Consider the following 24120-nt stretch of genomic DNA (forward strand, 5'->3'; position numbering starts at 1 on the left):
AGTCCACACTTTCTTTCTTGAAGCAATATAAATTGAAGAAGTACGGTAGTATTGCATTAGGCAGCTGTAAATGAGAAAAATTGTTTTCTAGCACTGACTAACTAGAAAAATATTCTAGATACACAGAAGTTTTTTAATAGACTACCGTACAGTACCAGTACGGTACTAATTTTAACATAACCAATTAATTCTTAATAGCAAACCAAATGGCCTACTCGTGAGATGAGTTAAAATTTTGTTGGATCTCTCGCAGTGTTAAGCGAAGTGTGATTCCACATATACGGTACTACTCCGTGAAAGTAGACTCCTATCTAACTCTCAAAATTTTTATCATTTTTGACCCTGAATCTAGGCTTCTCCACTCTAAAATATAAAATTAAGTTAAGGTGACACACCCCTGAACTAATGTGTACATCAAATGATGCAGGGGTGCAAACATTTTTGTTGACTTTAGTAGCACCAGAACGCAAACGTTTTCAGTAGCGAACAGCCGCACACTTACAAGCATTTTACCACCAGATCAAGAATTTTGAAGACAGTTTTTTTTACAAACAGAACTAAATGAGAATTATTTGATTTACAACTAAAATTGCAGAACCAAACTCTAAGTCCACTTTAGATACTTTAAAACTTAAGTGAAAAATGAAACTTTGAATCCACTCCTCTTTCTGAAAATCAGGCAAGTTTTGGCTACACTCCATGGCCATGCTCACCTCTAATTTCCCACATAGGATGAAGCATTTTTGAGTAATCTAATGGTTCGCCAATTCGATTCTAGCTCCTTATTTTTTTACAAATTCCTTTTTGCCACTGTCCTTTTCATATGTCAGATGACAACATTTTTGTTTGTTCTTAATTTTTCAAATATCTGATCAAGTTGTGAGCACTCTCTTGAAACAATAGACACTTTTGAGGTGTTAAACATCTTTTAGTCGTTTATCTGGCAACAGTGTTAAGCTTTTGGCTTGAAGGACCACAAATCTTATAAAATCAAAAATAAAGTTTGTCATAATTTTCAGCAGCATGTACCGTAGTTGCCTAACCAGCTGTTACCAGAAAAACTGAAAAAAGTTTTGTATATTAATTTTGCTTCATATAATACCGTAGTAATCGAAGTTCAGTATAGTAAACTTTGTAGTTGAATGAGTTTCGCTTTTAGCAGCATGATCGTTGCTTACTTCACAGTGTAGATTCAAGCGATCTGTTATAGCCTGATGCTGCGGGTTCTTTTTGGCAATATCAAATTACACTAGCTTTCGGAACACAGTTCCCTAGTCATGTGCTATGACGAATGGTGTTGAAGTCAGTGAGTGGTTTTTTAAAGTGGCTCTTTGGTTTAGCTTGAGTTTCTGTGCTGTTAGGCGTTATTGCTGTGAAGTTTTGTTGGATCAGTTGATTAGTAGATTAGGTGACGTAGTTCTCCTTTTTCGGCGCGGTTGTTGATTTTCGTTGTTAAATCAACAACCGCGCCGAAAGGCAAAAACTACGTCACCTAATCTACTAATCAACTGATCCAACAAAACTTCACAGCAATAACGCCTAACAGCACAGAAACTCAACAGCCGGCAGCCTCAAGCTAAACCAAAGAGCCACTTTAAAGAACCACTCACTGACTTCAACACCATTCGTCATAGCACATGACTAGGGAACTGTGTTCCGAAAGCTAGTGTAATTTGATATTGCCAAAAAGAACCCGCAGCATCGGGCTATAACAGATCGTTTGAATCTACACTATGAAGATAGTAAACTTTAATGCAATCACTTCTGTATAATAATCTTTTAATGCTTGCAATGAAAAAGAAATTGATTTGAAATGAAATTATTTTTTTTCCTGGTATTCGAGACGCAAGTTTATAAAGTTATTACTGTATCAGACAGTGTAGGCTACCTACCAGTAGTTAATACAAAAACTAAAATACAAAAACTAAATCTGAATATTTAGGTGGGTAAGTGGTAAGCATTGCCTTATCATCTTTCATTTTCTGTATGTCTACTTCCCAACTGCTGTCTATTGTCTAAGTGGAAATCATGAAAGAAACAAAAGGTGTTGCCCAAAACGAAAGTGATTACTCCAAACTAACTGAAGAGTATCTAAAAGTGATCAAGCTGTGTAACACACCACTGAAAAAAGATGATACTTGGTATATTAATTGTGTTACCTTGTTAAATTATTTAACTAGGCTACAGTATTTCTCAAATATAATATGTCTTGGATAAACGGTACAAAAAACAAAAACAGTTACTATTCTTCCCATGTATACTAGAGATAGCTTAGCGTTTAAGGCCAAGATCTCCAAGTCAATTAAGCATGACACCAGTGGCGTAGCCAGGAATTTTGAAAGGGGAGTTTTTTGATGGCCGGCAGGCGAAGCTCGATGGCGTGTTCGCCTAAGACGACACCCAGGGGTCTGGGAGGCTACGGTACCCCCAGAAAATGTTGAAAAATTACCTTGAATTTGGTGCATTCTGAGAGCATTTTCAACAAAAATGTGGGTATGCATATTCCTGTAAAATGGTGCTGTCCGAGTGTCCGGTGGCATAGCAAAAGGATAAGGTCATGTTTTCTTCGGCATTTTTCGGAAATAAAGCTAAGTCTCTATGTTTTCCTAGCTGAGATATTTGAATGTTTGGTATCAATCAATCAATCATTTTATTTATCGTCATTAACGCGTCCGGGACGAAAAAGATACTAACTACAAAAATCGATATAAACCTACCAGCACGTTAACGAACGGGAAAAGGTGGCAAAACCTTGAAAGGTTTAAAACGTGCCTGAATGAAAAATTATGTAGTAGGCTATATATCAGTAGTTAGCACGGCCACAAAACCCAAACAAAACAAATAGCAAAAAATAAAACAAAAACAGAGAGAAGCACACATGTAGTAATGAATGACAGCCTAATGAAAACTGTTGTGGATTGAATTTGCCATATTGGAAAAACTCGCTCTTTTAATGCAGTTTCGTTTAAAATTAGGCAAACTTTGTTTTAGAAACATAAAGACTAGGCCTATTAAAGAGACTGAAAGCATCATTCTCAATATCGTGACGTCACATGCATGCCAAAGGGGGGCTTGAAACCCCAAAAATTCCCCTTTGGATACGCCACTGCATGACACAATTTTTTTCTTTCACCGATTCTTCAATAATGGAAAAGGCCAATTAACTTGTCATTTTCCGCATCCACTTAGATAGCCTAGCTTATTTGTATTTTTTTGCTTTTGAGATATCATCCATAAGACCTCGATTTGGGGAGCAAGTCTTTTAGGCGCTGACAGTTAGGCGCTGGTCTAATAGGCGCGCACACTGGCGTCTGGATATTTAGGTGCGGAGCACTGTGGCGCCCGGTCATTTAGGTGCTATTCCTAGTAAAGTCTGTAGATTGTATCAGCTTGGCAGCTTGCCAGAAAATTATATCATGGCTTCAGTGAGTGAAGCTGCGAAAACCGGCAATGCTTTTCACACAAAATGTTACTTTGAACAGAAAAATATATTGTTGTTTTATTGATTTATTATTGTTTTATTTGTTGTTAGTCCAGGTTTGCTTTGGTGAAAGCTTTATCAATAAATTATTGAAGCTTCCGAACATTATTGAGTTCATTTTTAGTTAACTCTTTCGCGACCACGGACGTATACACACGTGTTGGGATTTTTGCCATGATGACCAAGGAAGTATCCCCAAGTATCCCTACGTCCAAGGTTAAAAGGTAGCCTAATTCAAGCAAAAAAATAATGTAAATGATGGCAGATCCATAGTCTTTGCCTGTCCTTTTTTGGCTAATTAGAAAAAAATATTTTGGCTGTGCAGTTATCAGATGAGGACTTCTTAAAGATGGGGACACAGTGGATTTTTTTTCTTTTACTCATTGGAATTGGCAGTCAAAACTGGCTAGGCAACCCCTTACTTTGGAATTTCTCGATCAAAAAGACTGTAGGCTAAATTACGTAAACGTTTTGCTTAAAATTTTCCAAATTTCTCCATAATCATTCTGCTGTACCTCCTAAAGTATTGCGCGCAGAAACGAAGTAAATTTTTTCTCATGTGCAGAATTGTTTTGGCATTCGATTAAACTACATATATTTTCATATTATTGTATCATGCTTGGGTAGTAAAAATTATAATGAAGTACACTTTTCTGCCAATTTTTAATTTTTTTAGAAATTAGAAAAAATACCTTTTGGAAAGTTGCTAGTTGTACATAGAATGTTTTAAATTTTATTGCAAAGCTTTGCATCTTCGGATAGCTGAAGTTGTATGCTTTCATTTGATGTCAAGATTGTGCGTCTACGTCGATCACATGACATGTTTTTACCGCGTAAATACAACAGATTTGTGTGAAAAATGTCTGGTAATTTAGATTAAATATAAATTACTTCTGTTCGGGATGGATTGGCCATGTGACGAGAACGCGTAAGACGCTCAACTACTGTTCACATGAATACATTTCTACAGAGCATATAGGCTACACCTTGGCTACAAGTTGCAAGCATAATGGTGGGACTTCGCTTGTTATTAAACCTAGTCCGGGTTTTGACGGAAAACTAAGTTACTCTTCACTCAAGCCTACCGCCCGCTTGGGTACAGCCTACGGTACATTTTTTACTGATGTTTAGTTATTATTTGACCTAACTAAAAGTGAACTCAATCTCATACATTTTTAGAAACTTGAATAATTTATTTATAAAAGCTTTCGCCGGCGCAAACCTGGACTAACAACAAATAAATGCTGAACACGCGCATTAAAAAAAACAACATATTTTTCTGTTCAATGTAACATTTTATGTGAAAATCATTGCCGGTTCAAGCAGCTTCACTCACGGAAGCCATAACATATTTTTCTGTTCAATATAACATTTTGTGTGAAAATCATTGCCGGTTTAAGCAGCTTCACTCACGGAAGCCATAACATATTTTTCTGTTCAATATAACATTTTGTGTGAAAATCATTGCCAGTTTAAGCAGCTTCACTCACGGAAGCCGTAACATATTTTTCTGTTCAATATAACATTTTGTGTGAAAATCATTGCCGGTTTAAGCAGCTTCACTCACGGAAGCCATAACATATTTTTCTGTTCAATATAACATTTTGTGTGAAAATCATTGCCGGTTTAAGCAGCTTCACTCACGGAAGCCATAACATATTTTTCTGTTCAATATAACATTTTGTGTGAAAATCATTGCCGGTTTAAGCAGCTTCACTCACGGAAGCCATAACATATTTTTCTGTTCAATATAACATTTTTGTGAAAATCATTGCCGGTTTAAGCAGCTTCACTCACGGAAGCCGTAACATATTTTTCTGTTCAATATAACATTTTGAGTGAAAAGCATTTCCGGTTCAAGCAGCTTCACCCATATATTTTTTCTGTGTAATATAACATTTTGTGTGAAAAAGCATTGCCAGTTTAAGCAACTTCACGCACTGAAGCCATGACCAACAACGCACACGCATTAACAAAACAATATACTTTCCTGTTCAATATAATATTTTGTGTGAAAAGCATTGCCCTACGCCCCTACCTGCCAAGCTGATACAATCTACAGACTTTACTAGGAATAGCACCTAAATGAACAGGCACCACAGTGCTCCGCACCTAAATATCCAGACGCCACAGTGTGCGCGCCTATTAGACCAGCGCCTAATTGTCAGCGCCTAAAAGACGTGGACCCTCGATTTGCTATGGCTTGGAAATATTTTCTTTTTACAAACTTGAATCAAATTTACACAGGCTCATAATTCGATTATAATACTTTCCACTGATTTCCAGGGAATATCTGCTGCTGAAAATTAGCTCTTCTTTCCACTAAGTATGATGTATTCTGATGTAAGAAGCTATTTTTTTAGACAAGATATTTTTTAGCAAATTTTCCACCAAAACGACTTTCTTGATATATTTATATTTTTTATTCATTGTAAAATGACATCTCATGGAGTATATCACCTGGGTTTTTTTTTGGTCATTTATTGGTTATTGACCGATTATTTAGCAAAATGTCCGAAAAAAATATAGTCAATTCGGTCAAAACGTCCGAATTGACTATGTGCAAATTTTGGTTTGTATCAGCTACTTGAAAGGAAATATTTTCATCAGAAAAAATGACAGAATTTTTTCAAGTCATTTTGCACAAATGACCGAAAAGTCTCAGCGAAAAAAAAAGTTATATCACATCATAGGTGTTTGTTGGAGTTGAATTGGTTTCAGAAATGGGAAAAGTATGCAACTTGTCAGAAACAAGAAGTATGTCCTCACCCTGGGCCAATTGACAATTCAGATCTATTCACAGGTTTGTGATTGATTTTATTTTGGTTTTGAAATACTGCAGAGATCATGTGTACATTTTTGAATCAGCTTCTTTGAATAAATGCTTTTAGTTCAAATTAAAGACTGTAGAGTGTAGACAGTTTGCAGATTTCATAAACTTTCCAACTTGAGGAAGAATGTGAAACAGAAAGGCCCTGCAAAAAAAAAATTTCTGAGGAGGTGTACTTCCTTAGTACATTGGACTCTGCTTACCATGGCCACTTCAAACCAAATATCAGAATCTATATAGAGCAGCAGGCCACAATAACCAAAATTCAAAAATACTTGAAGGATCTTGACAGTTGGACGTTTACAAACATGAAAAAACTCATCAATTAGTGGCCATGCAATAAATGGAAATTTGACCATAAACTCAAAGATAACTTTTCCAATATGGATTTTATTGTGATGCAAAGTTGCCTATAATAACTGGATGGGCACAAAAAGCAAACTCTCATAGTTAAACAGAAGTATAGTAAAGAGCAAACACACCATTATCAGTGTATGAATCAATATTTTTTGCAATTTTGAGCATTTGATATTGTTGTTTTAGATACTAAATATGAAGAATTGAAAGAACATGTAATTGAAGGCATGCAGTTTAAAAAAATGCCTGAAGAAGCTTGGAAGTTGCTGGTTGATCACTATAACACCTATGACAATCAGCCGGCTATTGCAAGAACAGTATGTTTCTGGAGTTTTGTGCAATTATTGTTGTGCTGACTGTATAGCTACTTTTCAGACAGCAAAATCCGCCATTTTTACATTGATTCAACATTTGCAGATATTAAATCAATTTAAAAATGATGAATTTTGATGCTAAGGCTACAATTGTAACTGCATTTTTGTGTTCTGCTTTGGTGTTGATTTATTTTACATTTAACCATTTATGTGTCGAGCATTCATGCGAACGATTTGTTATGATCGCATGGTGCAGTTAATTACAAAAAAGATTACATAAAAGATAGGTTGAAAATAACGTACCATTTGCCAATCTGAAAAATGTCGAAAAAGCGACACCAAAATGTTACTTTTGGTTTTTGTTTTGTTATGCTGCTTTTTACATTGTAGATTTTTTTAATGATATATACCGGTACATACAGTATGGCAATCCCAGCTTTTTAATTGATTAACAAAAGTTTCATTCTATTTTCAAAACTTATACTTTATGTTAAACAGTTATTTTTACAGCATATCACAGTTGTATCTTTTGTCATATATACAATTTATACATATAATATACTAATAATGTATATAGTATATTATAGTATACATATAACACGTACAACATAAAGCCTACTGTTGTGCCTACGCTGTTACAACTGCAGTTTTGTCAGGTAACATTTAAAATTCTACCACATCTTATTCAAACTTCCACCTAATTGAAGTTGGTTATATCATCAATTTTGTTGAGCAGGTCATCGAAGAAGGTGCTTATGTAAAATCACCTCATTTAGAGATTCATCTCATTCAGTTAAAGTTGTGCATTCATGAAGAGAGAGACAAGATTTTTGTTGAAAGTTGTAGTCGTGTCATGATCATAGGTGGGCTATGTTATGCTTTGTTTAAAAAAACTCTTTAATGCATTTGTTGCTATTGAGCAGAAATTGGCGTTTCAACTAGCTTTGACATGTTTACAATCAGAATTAATTCTGTTACGTTTTTCATGTTAATTTTAGAACAATTGGACGAAAAAATGAGATCCTTATTCGATGTTTCTCCTGATTATGAGACTAGACTATGGAACACATCTGGCAGCAATTGTGAAAGATTGGAAAAGAAGGAAACGATTCAAAAGTACAATTTACAGAAGGGTCAGGTGAATGTTTATCCATCTTCACTTTTAGGGCATGTATTAGCAGTGCAGAAACTTGAACCAGTCAAAATTGTCCCATTTTTATCAATTCAACAAGGTCACTCGAACACATAAATAACGAATATGATTCTCTCGGGTAGGCTTATGTATCATGATCACAAAGCAGTGCTATGCATTCCACCCAGTGTGTGCCCAAAAGGGATGGTAGGTGTGCCACTAAGGAAGTATAATTTGGACATTTTTTTCTTCAATAAATAAAAGAGAATATACCAGTTGGTGGATGAAAATAAAGACCCAGCTTTGCAGACAAGAAAGCTGCATTTTTTCGTAATCTGTTTTTTACATAAACTTATTGAAATTAGAATTAGATGTGTTCAACTTAGTAAGTTGACGCAACCTACTTTTCGCTACTCTTGATTGCTAGTATTTGTGTAACACCCAGTTAGAAAAGCCCATGTGTATTTAGGAGCGGCTATCAGAAATGTTTCATTTTTAATGATTTTTTTTCCTGTTTCTTGAATCAATTTAGGGACTGGGTTCCAAATTGTTTGTCAAAATTCATTAATTTTCCAAGTAATAATTTGTACTTCATCATCATTAAGTTCCTTCCTCTCGTCGAGGGTTGGAGGCAATGAAACGCCAAGTTTCTCTGTTGTGAGATTTTTTTACTGCAGTTTTGTAATTAAGTCCTGACCAGTCTTCAATATCATTAGTCCAAATTCTTGGTGGTCTGCCCCTATTTTGTTTGCCGTTCATTTTTCCTTCTAGTAGTTGTCTTTGAATAGAATTATTGCGAATCATGTAACCAAAATATTTCAATTTTCTTGATTTAATTGTTTGTAGAGTTTCCATGTTGGTTTGTATTCTGGATAGTACATCTTTGTTTGTGATTTTATCCTTCCATGAAATCTTAAGCATTCTTCTATAAATCCACATTTCAAATGCCTCAAGTCGTTTAACCATTTGTGATGACAGTGTCCATGTTTCTGCATTGTAAAGTAACGTAGTCCAGATATAACATTTCATAATTCGTTTTCGAGTGTTGATGTTAATTTTGCGTGTTGTTAATGTTTTTTTCATTTTTACGAAGTTGTTTCTTGCTATTTCTATTCGTCTCAATATTTCCGTATCGCATCTGCCATTTGCAGTTATTGTGTGTCCCAGATAGGTAAAGCTTTTGGCTTGATCGACCAGCATTCCATCAATAGTAATATTTAAATGTAATATTAAAAATTTATACTTAGCTGATCGTAATGGAAATCAAAAAGCCTGATGACGAATGGGTCCTCAAAGAGCAAAAGAAGTCATGCTCCAGCTTCAACGGGACCTTGTCAAGTAGTAGGATGAGGTAGATTGAAGAGCCAACAGTTTTTGTGCAGACATGAAAGTTACGTTGGCTTTAGTTGCTTTGGACTCTTTTTAGCAAGTTGTACTTTAAAATTTTATTTTACCAAGATGTACTTGCAAAAACGAGAATTTCTGAAATTTTTGTAGCATTTGTTACCATCGTGAATATTCTGTTGTGTTCTGTAAGTTTTGTTTAAAAAAGTGTTCCAATTAATTTGAAAAAGTAATGCTTTATCACTAATATACATGGTGCGTAATTGAACTACAGTAGTATTTGTAACTTTACAAAAGTTGGTCAGATGGTCAGTCGACTTTAAAAATCGTCATTCTTGCATGTCAAGTGTATGCATTGATTGCTACGTAAAAAATAGACATTTTATCGAACTGCTGCGCATCACACCTTATGAAACAATGTTGACACAAATATGCCAATGTAAAGGAAATTTTGATGTACTTAAAGCATTTCAAAGTTGATCTTTGCAGCGCAATATTTCTTGAATCTCATTAACCGCTTTTGGAGAATATTAACATCTTTTCTTTTGCACTTCCTTGTAAAACTGGTGCCACATGTTTTTTTTTTTTCAGCTTTAACGAAAGTGATTATTCACCTTCTTCCTCCTCACCTTCTCGTGATGTCACTCCGTCCACATCGTCGTACCAACCTCCCCGTAACACTTTCACCAAGAAGCCCACTACGCCCGGTCTGTGCGGCTTAAGCAATCTTGGCAACACGTGCTTTATGAACAGTGCCTTGCAATGCCTCAGCAATGTTCCTGCACTGTCGAATCACTTCAAAAGTAAGTTGCTTTCTGTCATCTGATCCGTTCGTTTGCTTCATAATAATTTATTCGAATTAATTGCTTTCAGTAATGAAACTTTCAAGGTCCAATGGACATTGGTGTACCACTCAGTATGCATTGGCAAAATCAGAGTCTCGGTTGAAGTTTATTGACCAACGATGCTGTCTCCACGACAGTTAACTGTTGACAGCTATACGGTAACGTATAAAAATACTTGTCAGCACCAAAAAAGCAAACAATTCGTAATACGAACGAACAGTTAAATCGTTTCTATCTATACGATTTAACGTCTCTTGTTCCCCATATTATAGATATAGTTTGGTCACACTCACTTCATGTAAGTTTTAGGTGTACGAAATCTTATGGCCGGATGCGCTTGCTGTCGCCAACCAAGCTTGTCATTGGAAATGGTACATTTCTCCGGCTAAAGACTGCTTGGAGCGCGTACTTGTTTTTATCGAGGTTCGCCTCTCTAGATCCGCCCAGATTAGTGAAAACAAGCTGGCCATGAGTGGGCTCTGGGACGGTATTGTTGTTAGACAATCTGGGATGAAGAGATCGGTGAACATGGAGAGACTATGAACTTGTGCATCACCTGCTGAAAGGTGCTACCCCTCCGGAGCCCTGAGTTGGAGGAATGGCAGCAGACAACTGGTCGACCCTGATGTTTCGAGATAACGACCAGGCTTCTTTGAAGCAAAATGGATGATGACGATGTTCCCCGCATTACGAGGGTTGGACGCAATTTTAAACAAAAAGTTTAAACAATTAAAAATACTGATAAAACAGTAATATTAATACATGCTGGTATCCATATTCTATATGCGCTCTCGCCTTCTTTGCGTCAAATATTGAAATATAACAAATGATGTTGCCATTTTAAACAGGCGACAAATATGAAAGCGATTTGAACGACAAAAACCCTCTTGGTACGGGAGGTAGGATGGCAAGAACCTACGCTCAGCTCATACAAACGATGTGGTCTACTGAGAACTCATCCTTTGTGCCAAGAGAATTTAAGGTTTGTTCAGTTTTACAATGCGCAGCTTTGATATCTCACTAGAAGTAAATCGCGACATTTGACGCAACAAAATGTAACGAGATTTGGGCTTACGTGTTTAAATATTCTCTCTAGTTCCGTCCCTCCAGAAATTTTAAGAAGGGGCTTACTTAATATTCAAGGTTGTTTTATTGGAACTGATGTTAATTTATGTCATTAGTACCTTTGCATGTGGTACAACGCCGAACTGTCATTCAGTTATAATAAAAAAAAATATCGTTTCACACAATATATTACAGCTTCGCCGAATTAGCATGGTCAGGGTACATCTGTAGTCTTATATGCGACCCAGCTTCTGTGTTAAATTGGTGCCATTGTTAGCTGTCATCCAACAAACTTTCATCTACTTCCAGGATGTCGTGGGACAATTTCAATCCCGGTTTCTCGGCTACCAGCAGCATGACAGCCAAGAACTTCTTGCTTTCCTTATTGATGGCTTGCATGAAGACTTAAACAGAATTTCGGACAAACCGTACGTTTATCTAATCCACACAAAGTAATCTGTGAAACAGTTTAAAATTTTACTGAATCCTTCCAGTGTCACGTACATTGCCCACCATATAGTTATGTTTACAAGTTAAGGCTTTTTGAATACTTTACCATCTCGCTAGCCAGTGACGTATGATATTGAATTGCTTGGTACTAGTTTGAAATTATTACGTTGAAGTTTAGTAACAAGAAAAAAACAATTAATCGTTAATGAAGAAGTCTGTCGCAGTTGTGTGACGAAACCATCCTTGGACGAAACGTTAAAACAGAAGTGTAGTTTTGCATTGCAATCAGCTTACCACTTTAGGACACAATTACAATAGTCAAAAATTACAGATACGTTGAAACGAAAGATCCCGCAGGGCGGCCTGTCCATATTGTTGCAGCGGAGGCATGGCAAAACCACATGAAGCGAAATGACTCCATCGTTGTTGACATACTACATGGCCTGTACCGGAGCACCGTCGATTGCTCGGAATGTTCACGAACCTCTGTCACCTTCGACCCATTTTGCTTTCTCACGCTTCCCTTGCCTATAAAGAGAGATAAAACTTTGCACTGTATATTCGTCCCTCTCAGAGTTGACGAGGAAATAATCAAGGTAGATTTTAGTTGTTAAATTTTGGCACTGTAACTCAAGAAATAAAAATTTTGACAAGTTTTTTTTTTTTTTTTTCTGTCTCCTTTCTGACGTTTGACATGTAGCTGACGGCCATTTTGTGATCGGATATTGAAAGATTTTTGTTTTTTATTCTAATTGACTTCAACAAATCATATAACTGAAAGGTTCAATTGACCAAAATCAAAGGCGTCAGTGTCACCATTGTTTATAGATATTGGACAATTCTAGGTCTAGATCTCTTGAGTTTCTTTGCTTCTTGTTTTGAATTTGTTCAATACAGTTCTAAATACTTATTGTGCAGAGATTCAAAGAATCTTGATAAGTGAATTAATGTTTTCATAAATGTAATCAACGTGTTGCGATGATTATGCGTTGGACTAAGCTGGATGAGTAAATACAAGATTTTACTTTTTTCCCTCATAATAACAATCAAATTATTTCACCAATTACATTTTTGGATTGGCTTTTATCGTTCAAATTTTTGTTTTCTAAACGCTGAGACCGAAAGTCTCTCTACTACTATAACACAGCAAATATTGTTAGTGTTACACCACAAGGATACCAAAAAGCAGCAACCCATGTGTAGCATCCTTGCCCCCAAGACATGCGTACCATTTTTTGTTTAGGAAGCTGAAGATGAACGAGATGTTTAGAGCAGAGTTGGATCAATTACACAATTTCAGTTCAACTACATTATCAAAATTTTTAATTACATTGTTCCGAAATTTTCAAGTTGCAAATACTTCCAGATGTAATTAATTCCACGTTTCCATAGCAAAAAATAAATGATTTATGTTCATCAATGATTTTTGACAGTTTGATTTGTTTGAAGACAAGTAGAATTGCATTTGATGAAGATTAGGTTGCAATGTAAAAGTTTCTTTTGAATCCCCAACTAGCGGCTCAACAAACGTGCTGATGTCATGCGTGCAACTTGCCAAATGTATTTGTAATTTCTACCAATTTTTTCTAATTAAACTACACAACAAAAGTCTCAATCACATGAAAATGTGTAATTGACTACATTCAATTACAATTCCAATTGATCCAGCTCCGGTTTACAGCAAGATTAACCATCGCATTTGTACCACTGATTCCTGTTTTGTGTAGTACAAAGTCAGTGTGGCGAAGACGGAAGGAATCGAATATTTATGCAAGGTCATATCGGACTACAACCGCAAGTCACACACGGACATGATTGTGACGAATGTACATTACCACAAGTGAGGATAGTGGGTTGTCTTATTTTCGCTGCTGTTGCTTTAAAAAATTGACTTTGTCCATAGAAAAACTACTCTGGGTAGTATGTTGTGATTAATTTCAAATTCGTTTTGTCTTTTTTTTTTCTTTTTCTAATCACATAAAGCTAAGAACTTATAAATGCAAACTAATAACCGACTGAGTAAAATAAAATAAGACAGAACTAAACTCATATTCGGCAAACTTTTCTAACGTTTCTAGCACTAGTTGCTACGTTCATCTGATGAAATTGAAAGTAAAATTAACAACAAACAAGATGGTTTATTGCTTCACTGACGTTTCGTGCACCATGACAATGCGCATCCTCAGAGCGAATAACATACAACATAAAATTTTCGCTCTGAGGATGCGCATTGTCATGGTGCGCAAAACCTCAGTAAAGCAATAAACCATCTTGTTTGTTGTTAATTTCACTTTCAATTTCATCAGATGAACGTAGCAACTAGTGCTAGAAACGATAATTGTCCTGATGGACACCCAAACTTTTCAGTATTCAAACTTTTCTAATTTACCGTTTCCACAGTCAGTTTTTCAAATCGATTTAGAGTAATTTTTGCTGTTAATTTGTTCATAGTTTTGATTCGTTTAATAATTCCCTAATCTTTTACTTATAAAATTTCCCATCATGTGAACAACTAGCTTTATATTGTTAGATTTCTGAAGATATTTAAATCTGGTGACAATGTTAACAATCTATATGGAATGGATAAGATCTTTGTCTTCGAAGGCCGACCACACACCACTATGATACCTGTACTCATGAGATACACCAGGAGGTAAAGCACAAGTTTCAGCGTACCATGTTTTTTTCCAATATTTTGTTAGTATGAATGAGCAATTAGCATGTATGATTTACTTCATAAATGTAGATACAACGATCTGTTTTAGCCTGATGCTGCGATTTCGCTGTAGTAACAGCGGTTTGTCACGAACTCTCGGAGCTCAATTCCTTAGTCATGTGCAATGACGATCATAGCTCATGACTAGGGAACTGCGTTCCGAAAGCTAATGCAAACCGCAACTACCGCAGTAAATCCTTGGCATCAGGCTAAAACAGGTCGTTTGTACGTTTGCACTCGTCAAATGTGTCGATCAATAATGTTCATATGTACTTCTATGTTCATACTACTTAAGTTGCTATTCACAAAAAGTAGAAAGGCAAATTTTGTGTTTAATTTACTGAGAAATATATGCAATTATGCATAGCACATCAACGGAATTTCCATTGTCAATCACACTCTCATACGATGTTTGCTTTCAGTTATTCTGACAGTACCACCTTATTTGGGCAGCCTCTCCTTGTCCCTGTAGAGCCTGGGAAGGTTTCCTACCATCAACTCTATCGAGCAATATTAAATGCTGCCGCGTAAGTTGATGACTACTCTACTGCACTGTTTAATGTTTACACTTTTCCTTGGGATAAGCTGAAGGTCATCAAAGGAACTTTGTCTTAAGTGAAGCTTGGATTCTCTCTTCTAAAGTGCCTGAATTTTTCCTACTCACTATCTTATATGAAGCATGTGTTTTGCAATGGAAAAAAACTGGGATATGCGATTACTGTTGAGTAGTTGCTACATTCTGTGTCAAATATTTCATTTGCAAAAGTGTGTTGGTGCTAATCCCTTACCTTGGCGCGTGAAACTTCTAAAGCTGTTCAATGTTCATTATGTTTTTGTAGTCACTTTATCAAAAACAAGGCTTTAAAGAATAGCATCGCTGACTTGATGGAGAAAGATGAAGAAGAACTCTTGGAAATGAAAGCCAGCAGCAGCGGGATGGAGGAGCAGGTAGAGTAGACACAATACAATGGCAATTGTCAATTCATTTGTTGCAGATACACATTGTTGTTTCGCACTTGAAAAGCAAGCTATTTCTCCGAAATTTAGAATTATTTAGGGGTAGCCTTTGAGTATTAAAGCCATATAGTTTTGAAGATTTATTTTTTTGACTCTATTTGCTGGTCTACGGGATTCTATAATGGGAAGACATTTGAGTTGGAACATACAAGCAGTTTCCCAGCGAAATGTTAAACAGTTAATTCCTAGCTGCTACCTAAGAATAATTTCTGGCACATCTTATAGCTCGTGCTGTTTTGATTCGTATTTTGGTAACATGTGTTAATGGCATTGGCAGACATGTTTATGAGATTTCTATTTGAAACTTACATATCATATCTGAAATAGAATTTAATTGGAGCTTATTATACTAATGGTGTTGCAGGTAATATGCCGTAAGTAAACTTGTATTAGCTAAAGCTGATATAGGTCACATACAACATAAGCTTAAAACTTCTTGGCTGTTAAGCATTGGGTTTGCAAATTCAAGTGAGCAGTAAGCACTATCAAACATTTAGAGTTGTTGCTTTTCTAATGTCAGTGCCATCTCACACAGGGTGATGGTGATTGCTCCGAAAACTTGTTCGACCTTTTCCAAATACAAGTCGTAAATGAATCTGGGAGTGTAGACAAACGACGATTGCATGACACTGATCAGGAGATAGAACTAACAGGTGGCTGGCTATATCTCGAACGGTGACAACTGGAAAATACCCGGGCAGCAAATCAACCGTTTTTACATTAATTCAACGTCTGCAGACGTTGAATCAATGTAAAAACGGTTGATTTGCTGTCTGGGTATAGCGTAAATACTAAGTTGACTCAAATATGATTCGTGGGTGCATTTCATCTTCCACTTTATGATATTTTTCGTTTAAGAAAAATTAATTTTATTTATTTGGTAAAAATAGACGTGGTTTTCTGCGTTTGTTTGTATAAACACGAAACATACACTCAGAAAGCACTGTGAAACATTTCTGCTTGTAGACTGCGATTGACTGAATGAATGTTACACTTTCATGTAAAGCATACCACACTCAATTTCTAAAATTAGCGGTTCAATATTTCCGCTTGCAATGAAAGTGCCGATTGTAGTCAATCTTTTCATCCGTTTTATGCCGCCAAACGTTTGAAGATTGATGTTCAACTGCACACATAAAAAGTTGAACCTTTATTGCTTGATTATTTACCAACTCAGTGGCCGAATGGTTTTGCCTTCGATTTAGATCTGAGATCGATTCCGTGTCGGGTCAAACCGAAGACTTTAAAAACGGTACCGATTGTGTTCTTTCTTGCGTAACGCAGTGAGAATAAGTCGGGTAAAAATGTGATGACATCGTAAACCTGATGTAAAATTAAAAATGAGCCCTGTCGTTAAAAGACCTTAGCTGTTGTTGGGCAACAATAAGTGAAGACCATAAGATTATTATTGCTTGATTCTACATTATCATCCAGTCATGCCACTGCTGGCAGATGACTGATGCAGTTCAGTAACGTTTGTTTTGCGTTATGGTTATTGCCTTAGTGCAAGTGCATTGCACCGAGTCACGTGCGCTTGATTACGTCGTGCCGCCCTGTGGCTGCGAGTAGTTTGTAATAATTGCAACAGGACTTGGTAACCACTACACAGTGATTTGTCACTTGTACTCATAGCTCTACTCGTGTTAAGACCTCTTTTCAATTCGTTTACGTTTGTGGGTTTCTATAGCTATTCTGCAGTACCTACAACAATGACTTCCACATTTTATGTTTCCACTCCATTCTGTTTTTCAGTGTTCTCATCCAGGTGATGCCAATCTTTTTTTCAATGTCATCCCTGAGGAGACCACAAATATGTCAAACTGCTGTTTGCTTGTTCTGCTTGTCAGTTATCTGAACATTGTGCTGATAACCCGATTGTGTTGTTCATTGCAATTGGCGTTTGTGTTTTGCAGACGGCATGTACTTATCTGCTGATTGGAGCAACAGTAGTTACGAAACTTACTTCATCAATGGATGGACTGATTCCTTTGTTCTGCACGAAGATGGTGCGTCTACCTCAGCTACAAACGATTCTACACGAATGAACTTGATGAGCTGCATGGAGCTTTTTACATCGAAAGAACGTCTTGAAAAGGATAATACTTGGTATTTGGAAACCTGTGTTAATGAATGTTCTCCATACGTTATTTTGTTGATTACATTTGACACTTTTACAAAAATCACTCAGCTCAAACCACTTAACCAGATCAAACCAACTCAAACCAGTTTTGGTGCACGAAAGTGTGTTATGATCGTGTTATCTCAACTGATCGCGTTACTGCGACATTAGCACGTACAATAAAAGATGTAAGTGAAAAAGTGTGGTCGTATTAACGCGGCAAAGCACTGCTCAAGTTTCAACGTATGCAATATCACAACAAAAACCGGCCTTTTTAGCTTGATTCTGCAGATGTTGAATCAATGTAAAAAGATTGAGTTTTGCCAACTTGGCTACGTTTAACCTTCGCGTTTTAATTTATCTAAACTAATCCAACTAGAAAAACTGGTATTTTTTACATTAATTCAACACCTGCAGACGTTGAATCAATGTAAAAATTACCAGTTTTTCAAGCTGGGATCTCCCCAGGTATTGTTCCGACTGCAAAACGCACCAGCAAGCCTTCAAGCAATTTGACTTGTGGATGCTTCCGCCTGTGTTGATTGTTCATCTCAAGCGCTTTTCTCATTCCGGACCGTACAGAGATAAAGTTGACACTTTTGTGGATTTCCCAATCAGGTGGATACATGCATGACGTCATACTCATATAACGCGGCAAACTGTTTAACTTTGCTTTACTCTTCGTTTTTCCTCCTGGGATAAGCTTTGTTTCTTATAACTCATTCTCCACCTTTCAGTCATGCATGCAACGGATGATGTTCCCTCATAACAGTGGTGCTTAGACTTTTTACTATCATCCCTGAGACCTGGCCGATTTCAATGATCTCCTTTTCAAAACTAACAAGTTGGCCTAAGGATTGGGCGGTTTGCTTCAAGTACCCAACACAACACTATCAGAATTTATTGGTTTTTATGCCAATTGTTAAGCCTTTTGTAATTGTTACAAAACATTGGTCATTTAGAAATGTGCCTTCAAAAATACTTGAAGTAAAATATTTTCTAGAAATTATCTTCAAGATACTTCATATATTCATCTGTCACCGTTAACAAATTTTACTACCAGGGGTTTAGATTTATCGAAATTCATCGTCAATCCTTCCAAAAACAAACTACCAGAAAACCAAAAACGCTACAACTTGATTGCGGTGACGAACCATCACGGGGTTTTAGGAGGTGGGCATTATACCGCCTACGCTAAAAACATCATCGAGAAGAAGTGGTATCACTTTGACGACACGAATGTGTCTTTGTCTTCAGAAGATCGGGTTGTGGTAAGTGGTTGTTCGATTTTGAAACGATTTGTCGTATCTAGGTTTAAGCCTGGTAGTTAAAGATTTAGAAATTTTAGATTATGTGGACGGGAAGGCAAGGAAGCCAATCTCCGTGTCCACCTTCAAGCATGCCTTTAAGTGTCCTGCCAAAGACACAGCCGCATGATCTTGAAAGTTGTCGAACCGGCGCCCTTTCGAGTATCGTACCAGGGCTCTCATTGTTCGGTTATGAAGCCGAAAATACCTAGTACCATATAGTGTTGAAAGGCTAAAACAAACATGTGATGAAAAACATCCTCTATAATATGGAAAAACTGCTGCACAAACCCGGTTGAAATCAAGAAAAAGCTTCCTAACACACGTCCAGCCACCAACCTCAACAAAAGAAGAAACAAGACTTAAGGAATGGGAACAACAACTCGAAAATAACCCATCATACACTAAAATGAAGGTCCCACCATCAGAGTCCCTCCCCCAGGAGCAAACGCTCCTTGGGCAAAGTGGAAAACATTAAATCGACCCCGAACCGGTGTTGGACGCACTAAGTCTGCAATGGTGGAGTGGGGCTACGACACGGGCCCAGTTGCATGTATCTGTGGCACCGAGCTCCAAACAGCGGACCACCTTCTTGTTTGCCCTCGGCTTGCCACCCGGTGTAGTAGGTGGGACCTGTCAGTGTATAACTCCGTTGCGGAAGAATGTGTCAATCTGTGGTGTATCAACGAACTTTAGAAGACTCGATAGAAGACCATATAGTGTCAAATTGAAGTGTTGTCCTCAGCGTCTTAGAACCACCCCATTTTACATTTCGATCTTTTTTAGCACTTGAGTATTGTTTTTTTTTAACGCGCCCGCGTACTGTATTTCTGTCTGTTTTGTAAAACGCTCAGACAAATGCATATCTGTTGTGGACACAGCTCCATACGAAAATACACTGTTGAATACTAAATCTTTGTATTGTATAGGCTATAAAATATAGAAGAACAATGTTATTATTACCATTAGAGTAAGGGTTCTTAACCAGGGGTACACGCACGGCTAAGGGTTGCGTGACCTGCTCTCAGGTGATGCGGGGATGCTGAATTATTAAGGTCGTTTATAGAGTGGCGTAGAAAGTTCTGTTTGTTTACCAGGCTTCAACAAACATACTAAACTGTAGGCAACTATTTCTTTTTCCTCAGTCTTAGGGTATGGGTGTAAGAACATTGAATTGATTATTTCAAGATGGTGCCAATAAGATAAAAAGTTAAGAACCACTGCATTAAAGGGAGTGTTAAATTGTGTTTGAATCTCAATTTTGTCGTAGGAAAATTTGTTAATTTTCAACTCCAGTCGGCTTCGTTTTAGTTTCCTGCTGTTCAAAAATTTACATTCCTGCTTCCGGCAAACTAGCAATGACCGGACGAAACCTGTCTTTACCAACTGCGGTCCAGTAAAATCTTCATGATTTTCAGACGAAAGATGCCTACATGCTAGTGTATCAAAGGCAAGATGTAGATGAATGGTTTGAGGAACACAAAGACAAACCCTTCCCCTTTCTTCAACCGGGGTCCAGCCCGCGAGCCTCCGAAAGCGATGTTGAAACGAATGGAACTGATTTCGAATTTTAGGACTAAGTTTCTATGCAAAGTTTTTCGATCAACGTTTTACTTCAGTCTTCTCTCTTTCGTATAGTTGTGTCTTTTTTATATTTTCCTTGCGAAAAGCACTTTTTATATATGGCAATTCTTTGAAGCGAAGATTATAGTTAAAAATCATGTCATTTGCTGGCTCTCATATGGCTAAAAAGTCCGATACGTGACTGGCAGGTGCGGCTGCAAATATAATATGTAAATTGTAAAGCCTGCTACCGGTGCTGATGGAGAATTCCGACGGTTTTATCTTTTCCTCTTGTTTGGTGATACGCGCTTCCTAATACTTGGAGACGGCCTCATGCCCAGTGATCCTCCACGAATCTCTTCTTTAGCAAGATTTTTCCAATGTCAGGTGTTTAAGTTGCATAATTTCATTGATTTGTTTAGATTGTCTTTGAACCGCTTCCTGGGAGCACTAACGTTGCTGTGGTTTTTGCAGAACTCTTTTAACTTTGATAGAAATTAGCACGGCCTTACGTTGGTATAGCGTGATTGCTGAATAATTTGCAAGCATGGCGTATGTAATTGCTCTATTTGCCATCACTGTTTTATCATCATCATATTGAACAATGAACTTGTCGTGATCGTTAACTTTTTCTTGTTTCTTATTCATTACTTTTCTATTAGTTGCTATTTCTTTGAGCGCTTGATTTATGTGTAAACTTTCTTAGTATTAACTTTTCTTTTCAACAATGCGTGACCAATCACTTGGAAAGTTTATTGTTGCTCAGTATCGTAGCCGGATTGGGGTATAAACTCCAACCCCCACTTTAAAACATGTGTGACATCACGATAATTTGGTCACGATCATATTATTACGGATTCAATTACGGTAACGTCACGAAGAAAGAGTTGAGTTTACACGCTCCCATGGTTACTCCACGTTGCATATTATCACGTCATGTGCTTTGATTTATCGATTGTTATAATCATTTCCACGTCACTTCAATATATTCCTAGTAGACTGGGCGGTGTGGGCATGATTGATCAATGATCATGTCCGCTGATTCTGTTCTTTTTTTCAATTAATCTTCATTTCATTTCGCTTATTTCTGATTTCAAACATCACCGTTCAAACCATTTCAGATTTATCGCCCTTTTTTCTGAAACGTTTTTGTTGCGACATCGTGTTCCTATTTGCATTCTAGTTACTTAAGATTAAATCAAACCGCAACTAAGCACTGACGATAATTTCGTAACAAAGCAAAAACAAGTTTTATCAAACAAATTGAAATTGATGGACTGAATGAAAAAACAAAACGTTGTGCCATGTGGAATTATACATGCAAAATTCAACATGAGTAGATTGCACCAAGTAAGATTTATGCAATTTGACAATAATGACATCATCTGTTGGCTCAGTCAAGAAATCCGAGCCATCCCATGGTTTAATAAAATTCATGTCATTTTTCCTTTTCGAAGAACCAACAGCCACCAATTCACTGTATTGACATTATTATATTTACAGTAAAACCAGTTCATTTCTAATTTGTATTACGCTTTTATAATTCATGATATGAGTTCTAGTCTTATGCAGACATGATGTGAACGTATACCTTGATGTCACTTGTAATTGAGATTTTACTTCCAGTGTTGGCTGTAGCAGTGTAGCTACCTTTGTCACAATGATACTTCACCTTTCTCATGGTGTATTTTTATTACATTCAGTGACTTCATTCCAAAATCGCTTAGGGGCTGGCCAAATGTCATGATTGTGAAAATCTTTATCCTTGGACTGAGAAAGCCTCTTTAAGAGCTTAATCCTGACAGTTCGGCATACTTGTAGACTGTAGAGTAGGGTGTTTCATTTTTTCACCATTTTTGAAATTCAAAATGCCTGGGGTCCCATCTGGTGGTATTTGGGGTAAAAAGTTTACACCCCAAATTTTTTTCAATTATGACGTCATATTGAGGTGGTCCACGAGGTTTGAAATTTTTGTACCTCAAAATCTCAAAATTTGGCCATATCTCCGGAACCGCTCATCATAGATCGACAAAATTAGTATCAAAATGCGCAGAAGGGTCGGTTTCCTATACCTGATGTAGAGAATATTAAGGTCTATCTGCTTCAGAAAAAAAGTTATTTCAAAAAATCTGATTTTCAGTCTATTTTCTCCTGATGAACAGAGATCAGGTGATCAAGGTAACAAGTTTTTCTGTATTTTTCCATCTTGGAAGCTGCTATTGCGTGATAATAGTCCTTGTTCGTTTTGCAAGAGATGAAATGGTAATTTGAAGGTATTACTATTATAATATTAATGTAACCGTTGAGTAAGAGGTATGCTGCTCACCTGCTTTAGATTAGCCTAAGTGTCATTATGGCATTAAAGTCAGATATTAGTAAGTCGATGCAAAACTTCAAGGAATTGGAGAGAAATGTGCTTCCCCTGAATCAGATAGTCAGTCACTATTTTTACTTAAGAAAGTAGCCGAAACTAATCCTAAGTTTTTTAAGAAAATACCCCATTTCAAAGATGAACTGCTGAAAGATGTAGTTGGCATATGGAACAAAGCTGGTCTTCCAGTGCTTATCAAACAGAGAAACCTAGCACTTCTGGCATACAATCTGCCAAAGCATCGGCACTACTATGTTTGAAACAGAAAAAAAGAAATGAAGTACCGTAGTTACATGTCTACATAGTAGCGAAAGCGACTCTGATGGTGACATGAATTGGGAAGATGATAAGGAATACGAGCCTCTGAAACCAGCTGTTTGGGGAAAAGTGTACAAGAAAGTACATTCTTTTTCCATACATGATAGAAGTTGTGTACTTGCTGATCGTAGGATAACTGCGGTACGCCAGCAGTCAAATCTTATGAGGTCGGTTCTTGGAAAAGATCAAGTAGCTGCCATGCTGCATCACCTTCGACAGTATACCGCCAACGACGAAAAACGAGAGAAAAATCTCTAATGGAAAGTGAGAACCTTCTCAACTCAGCTTCTGCCATGCAGTTATATTATGATGGGCGCGTTGTCGATAAAATAGATCGATACGTTTTCTTGGGTCAACTTGTTGATGATAATAATGGTTAAATGGTATGGTAATGGTATAAAACACGAAAGTGTGATTGCTGTTAAATCTTTTCCCAAAAGTGTGTCGGTCACTGCAGAACTGATTTTTGGCACCATCATTGAGTAGGCTTGCAGAGTTCACCTATTCCAAGTATATTCAGTCATGGCTGATACGACTGCTCTCAACACAGGAAAAAAGTCCGGAGTCAATACTCGACTGGTCAATTATTTTAATGATGAAGTTGGTCATGATATTCATACCCTTTAATGCATGTTCCACATGAACAAAATATATCTTTCCCATGTCATTTCTTTTGTGGACGACGCCAAGAAGGGTCCCGGAGCAATGCAAGATGGAGCTTTGCTTAACCAGATAGCAAGACTAGACAAGCCCAGTACTGAAACCTTAACACCAACTATTATTACGCAATAACAGCTTCCAAGAGTGGAAAAATACAGAAAAACTTTTATCTTGATCACCTGATCTCTGTTCATCAGAAGAAAATAGACTGAAAATCAGATTTTTTGAAAT

General features: G+C 37.0%; 1 protein-coding gene across 1 annotated transcript; it reads left to right on the plus strand.

Moving 5' to 3' along the window:
* The first annotated feature begins 1958 nt into the window (after positions 1-1958).
* Positions 1959-22165, plus strand: LOC145767552 (ubiquitin carboxyl-terminal hydrolase 15-like). Its single transcript, XM_082579395.1, has 19 exons — positions 1959-2141; positions 6175-6284; positions 6855-6985; positions 7719-7845; positions 7981-8120; positions 9362-9465; positions 10050-10261; positions 11152-11285; positions 11678-11796; positions 12150-12414; positions 13546-13658; positions 14349-14471; positions 14957-15061; positions 15374-15482; positions 16087-16204; positions 17465-17657; positions 18139-18288; positions 18734-18941; positions 20396-22165. The coding sequence occupies exons 1-19, from the start codon at positions 2029-2031 to the stop codon at positions 20549-20551; spliced, it is 2730 nt and encodes a 909-aa protein (XP_082435521.1). The 5' UTR covers positions 1959-2028; the 3' UTR covers positions 20552-22165.
* Positions 22166-24120: the final 1955 nt, after the last annotated feature.

This window comes from Aplidium turbinatum, chromosome 3 (assembly GCF_918807975.1).
Source record: "Aplidium turbinatum chromosome 3, kaAplTurb1.1, whole genome shotgun sequence".
In the NCBI taxonomy this organism is placed as follows: Eukaryota; Metazoa; Chordata; class Ascidiacea; order Aplousobranchia; family Polyclinidae; genus Aplidium; species Aplidium turbinatum.